Raw genomic sequence first — 5,663 nt, forward strand, 5'->3', positions numbered from 1 at the left:
CCCTTTGAGTTCTCAAAGATGAATGTTTTCTTGACTAAATTCTCGGTGAAATATGTTACTCTAATTTCCACAATAGAAAGTGAGTCATGAAGTTCGAAATTGCTGCTTTCTAAATTCTACCGTGAATCAAGGTAAAGTGGACTAACCTGACGTGGTCCACTGGCTTAGAATGTTTAATAAAATGACCTATTGCTCCAAATAAGGTTAAAAGCAAACTACATGTATTCGTTATGCGTATTATCTGTCACAAAAGAACGAACACTGATTTTATGGGTCAAATGAAAGCAGCCAATCTTTTCATTTCAAAGGTAAAAAAATCATTTTATTCTATAAGGTCTCTGGCCAAGAAAAAGTAAGAATAGGGTGCAAGGATTGCATTTGATCTGATAGTTGATTAAAAAGATTGCATAGTAATTGCTTTGTTTTTCAAATTTGAACAATCTTGTGCTAGAGTCACATAGGCGTTGTATATGACACTTGATAGATGGCCTGAATCAAGAAGTGCGTTAGTAAGTTGACAGATAGTTGAGATCAGAACACAATTGGTCTGGTCCAGATGCTTCTGGTGTATTGATATCACTAATGACATTGAAATTACATTCAAAACACAATTCTCAACAGATTTTACAGGAACTTGGTTGAATCACCCGAACCTTATTGAAAATTGAATAATATTAAATATGGGTTATTGCCCTATTTCTTATAAATGTGTTCATTTAGCTCGTAAAACCCTTAGAAGACAGAATTCTTGACTGATTTAGATATAACTTGCTGAAAATAAAAAAAAGGCTTTGAATAAAGCTTGCGCAGAATGACAACGTTACTCTCAAAATATATCAATTATTGATAGCTCTTGTCAACCGCCTGGATGACTTGGCTGCCATTACAATGGTGGGCGTATTACAGTGGGCCATCGCAATTTTTCTAAGGTATTAACAGCTATGGAACGATTGTTGACCAACGTCAGTATTTCAGATTTTAAAACATCTGAGTTTTCATCAATTATTAGACCCATTGTATTTTATTTTTTGGGCATTTCTGAATCCGGTCATGGTTTTTGATTAAATGAAACTTTTTTCAGATATCGTACCAACAGATTATTGGTGAATTTTTTTCTGCATTTGATTCTGATTGCATTGATCATCATCTGGTCGAATTCTTTTTGGTTATAGGATTTGGCTGTCCTCACTATTTATCTGTAAAGAATGCAATGGTAAGCTGAGTACATTTTGTCACGGTCTTTACTTTTTATTGTTAAAGTTTCTATAATCTCTTTAACTTATTGATGATCGTAATACGAATAATAGAAATAACCTCGGATACTACAATAAAAATTTAATATACTCTGATTTCCAACTACCGAACGATAAGACACTTTTCACCAACAACTTAAAATACGCTCTTACGTGATAAGATAGCGGTCTTACAACAGGGTTATTCTGTATATCTCAACTGTAATCAGCTGATTTGAGGCTTTACTGTATATCTCAGCGTCAGCTGTAATCAGCTGATTCGAAGTGAAACAACAGGTTGACTTGACCAGTCGGGCATTCTATGGCTTGATAATTTGCTAATATATTTGATATTGAGGTTCAATGATTCAAAACAAATAACTATTTATTTTTACGTTCCTATTGGCACTTCATATCAATACTGTATATATTTTCTAAATATACAGGCCAGTAAATTACTGCAGTTGAAATACCGAGTAAGACTAAAGTTATATAGGCCTACCAGTAGCCTCACTGGATTGGTCTATTAACAATTTATATCCTGGTTCATTCAGTATGTCAGATTGAGGCATACTATATATTTTACTCTATTTTTAAGGTAAGATTAACCAAACCATGAGATCATTTTGACATAAGTCAATATTTGTTGCATATTAGTTAGTGTTTATATTGTATATGAATAACGTCGAAGGGCATATTTACATCAGCTGGGCATGAATAATTCTATTACGCGTTTTCTATAACATTTTGAAAGGTAGCTGGTATTGGCAGTTTCATCAAGACAATCCAAGAAACACTGTAAGTTTAATATATGCATAATATAGCTTTGAGTAAATGTGAATTACTTTTACAAGTACAATGTGGCAAAGAGTGATTCTCGTGTAGGGGGGCTAACGATTTGTATCCGGGGAATTTATCGAAATGTACTCTAATGATATGTATTATAATTTGCACCCTAGGTACAAATCAGTAGCCCCCTGCTCGACATCGACCTTATCATCAATATTACGGTTGTCATTTTTACATTTAACTGGCTTTTTTATAGACGAAGACGTGATATTTGGATAGATGATACTTGTTGATGATACCAATGACATTATAATATTATAATTAGTCTTACAGAAGAAAGAAGAGTTTGTTATTCGTCCCATGTCTCACCTGTGACGGTGTCAGTAATATTTGAAGACTGGCTAAGGTACATAAGAATACAATGAATGAGCTACTTGTCAAAATTCTTTTGATGATCTAGAAAAATGGACAAAAAAAGGGAAGAGAATCAACCATCATTTAATAATGAAGTAGAAATGAAGAAGACGAATGACAATGCAGAGAATACACCCAACGATGATTTTGACGACGGATTACCTATAGACCGTGGATGGGCCTGGGTCATTGCCATAGGTAAGTACGTGTATGTTAGAGTTTCAAATATTCCAAATAGAAATTTTAAAAAGATCGGATTTGATAAAATTGTTCTCATTAAACTTTGTACACGGGTAGTTGCTCATATTCCCTACCCTGGAAGGTATATAATGACATCATTATAACACAACACATGCAAATGTATGAGTTTTACGTCCTACTCTTCTGAATCAAATATATACAATAGATAACAATTACGTCTGGTGAAATGTTATTAAGATCTTGTGATTGCATAGGGATTCTCATGAACAGTACCACCGTAGGTGATTTGCTGCCAGAACTCGGGCATCATCTACCCCGGGTTAACCCTCGTGGTCTACCTTTGTAAGGCGGCACGGATGAGTATATTGGGTCAATTTTCTTATCACTTATTTTTCAGCCACACAATTTAATCAAATGTTAAAAGTTGGATATGCAAGAGCTATGGGACTATTATTCATAGAATTTCTTAAAGTATTTAAAGCATCGGCTACAGAAACAACTCTAATTTCTGGAGTGAAGGCTGGAGTTTTTGGACTTTCAGGTACACAAAATATGTGTCAGGCGTATGCTTGTGTTGGTTTAGTATGAATGAGAATTATAAGCAGATAAAACACCATTGGAATTGGTTACGACCTAACCAAAGGAAAGATGACATGGGAAGTATTTGTATAAAAAAAACCCTTATTGTCTGTAGCGAAAGATAGAATTTGGACTAAAATAGTATGTTATATACAATAATAAAATACTTGGACTGTTAAAAAACTCATATAGAAATATTAAAACCAAACTTTAATCATGTTAAAAATCTATGTAACAACATTTTTCTAGTTCTGTTTTTATATTTCTAGTATGTTATATATTACAGTATTTATATCGATGCAGATATTAGTTGTTAGATTACCTATACGATTTATTGTCGCTCTTGGTGGAACACTGAGTGCAATTGGTATCATGTCTTGTGCCTTTGCTACCGAAATACAGCAAGTTGTTATTCTCCAAGCAATCTTCATAGGTTTGTATTAGATAGTTTATATCACGTAAAAAACACTTAAGATTATATCATATACAGTATAGTTGAGGTTATCATATGCTATCCGTTTGTATTTAGGTAGTTTATATGGTATATACTTGACGTTAGCATACACTCTAGGTTTATAATTAGGCAGTCTATATGGTATACAGTTCAAGTTATCATACGGTATAAGCTTGTAATTAAATAGTTTATATGGTGTATAGTTCAAGTTATCATACGTTAAGCATTGTAATTAAATAGTTTATATTGTATACAGTTCAAGTTATCATACGCTATAGCATTGTAATTAAATAGTTTATATGGTGTATAGTTCAAGTTATCATACGCTATAGTATTGTAATTAAATAGTTTATATGGTGTATAGTTCAAGTTATCATACGCTATAGTATTGTAATTAAATAGTTTATATGGTGTATAGTTCAAGTTATCATACGCTATAGTATTGTAATTAAATAGTTTATATGGTGTATAGTTCAAGTTATCATACGCTATAGTATTGTAATTAAATAGTTTTTATGGTGTATAGTTCAAGTTATCATACGCTATAGTATTGTAATTAAATATTTTATATGGTTCATAGTTCAAGTTAGCATACGGAATATGTTTGTAATTAGATAGTTTATATGCTATATAGTTCAGGTTATCATACGGTATAAGCTTGTAATTAAATAGTTTATATGGTGTATAGTTCAGGTTATCACACGGTATGTGTTTGTAATTAGGTAGGTTATATGGTATATATATTTTTTGCATTATTCGGCTATCTAATGAATCAATATGATTAGTTAATTTGAGTATATGATTAAAAATCTTATCTTTTATTTTTTTGCTATGTTCACATAATGGTATTCAAGTAACATATGGCTTTAAAGGGGTATTCATTATCAAAAAGTTTTCATTATCAAAAAAGGTAAATTATGCCTGAAAATATTTCAGGTAATTAAAAACGGAGAGTGCTAATTGTTTATTAAGCAGTTTGGCCTAGTTTTGGTGTTTGGCTTTATAATGGCTCGATATTATGAGTTGAAACCTTTAGAAGACGTGGGAGATATTTCTCTACAATTAGGCTTTTATTTTACCCCAATGCAAACACTAGTTTTCAAACAGCTTCCAAAAAAGCATAACGAACTTAAAAACCTTACATAATGTTTTTAAATATTTTTGGAATTTAACAATTAACGGCTGGATTTTTTTAAGGTAAAATTTTCAGCTATGTTTCTCCAGATTTTGGTGTATAGCATTCACAAATTTGAGTCCAAAAAAAATTTGGAACTACTAAAAAAGCCCCTTTAATATAAAATCAGATGACATTGAAGAATAGGAGTTTCGTTTCGTGTTACTGTTCAACTTGTTATCCATGATCTTACACAATGAAACACAATAACTATGTCATTAAATATTTCACCGATCAAACGCCCTGTTTAATAAAGTAAGATGTCGAATGAAGTAACCTTTGGATAGCAACCTTCAGTAAATCTGCTCATAAAACTCAGTTCCACTTACTAAGTGATACATTAAAGGGATAGATACGCCAGAGTTTGACTAAAAAATGGATTTGTTTAGCTAAGCTTATCAGTAATAATGTTCAAAGCTCACCGTTGAAATTTGAAATGAGACTTGAAATCCATGTGTGTCCAGGATTATCAACGTTAGAAAGAAAAAAAGACGTATATAGAAAAAGAAAGAGAAATTCCATGTTTTATTTCTAAATGAATCATGCGATTCACGTATATTTCTATTATTTCCGAAGCCTTTTTACATATATTCAAGACCCAACTCAACTTAAAAATGGCGAATCTGTCCCTTTAATATTTGTTATAGATGAAATTTTAATTTTAGGAATTGGTAATTCTATGATCCACGGACCAGGTTTAGTTTTAGTTGGACAATATTTTAAAAAGAAACGAGGTTTAGGAACTGCTATATCTAACAGTGGTGTAAGTGCTGGTGCTGTTATTGTCCCTCCTATCGTTAAATTATTATTAGATCATTAC

General features: G+C 32.0%; 1 protein-coding gene across 1 annotated transcript in view; it reads left to right on the forward strand.

Moving 5' to 3' along the window:
• Positions 1-1,928: 1,928 nt before the first annotated feature.
• LOTGIDRAFT_187198 (hypothetical protein) overlaps positions 1,929-5,663 on the forward strand; it is a 21,455-nt gene continuing 17,720 nt past the window's right edge. The window contains exons 1-4 of the mRNA XM_009052327.1: positions 1,929-2,030; positions 2,278-2,633; positions 3,034-3,177; positions 3,502-3,648. Of these exons, the coding sequence (XP_009050575.1) occupies positions 2,486-2,633; positions 3,034-3,177; positions 3,502-3,648 (439 nt within the window). The 5' untranslated portion in view covers positions 1,929-2,030; positions 2,278-2,485. The remainder of the gene's footprint in view (positions 2,031-2,277; positions 2,634-3,033; positions 3,178-3,501; positions 3,649-5,663) is intronic.

The sequence above is a fragment of the Lottia gigantea genome, assembly GCF_000327385.1.
Source record: "Lottia gigantea unplaced genomic scaffold LOTGIsca_18, whole genome shotgun sequence".
In the NCBI taxonomy this organism is placed as follows: Eukaryota; Metazoa; Mollusca; class Gastropoda; family Lottiidae; genus Lottia; species Lottia gigantea.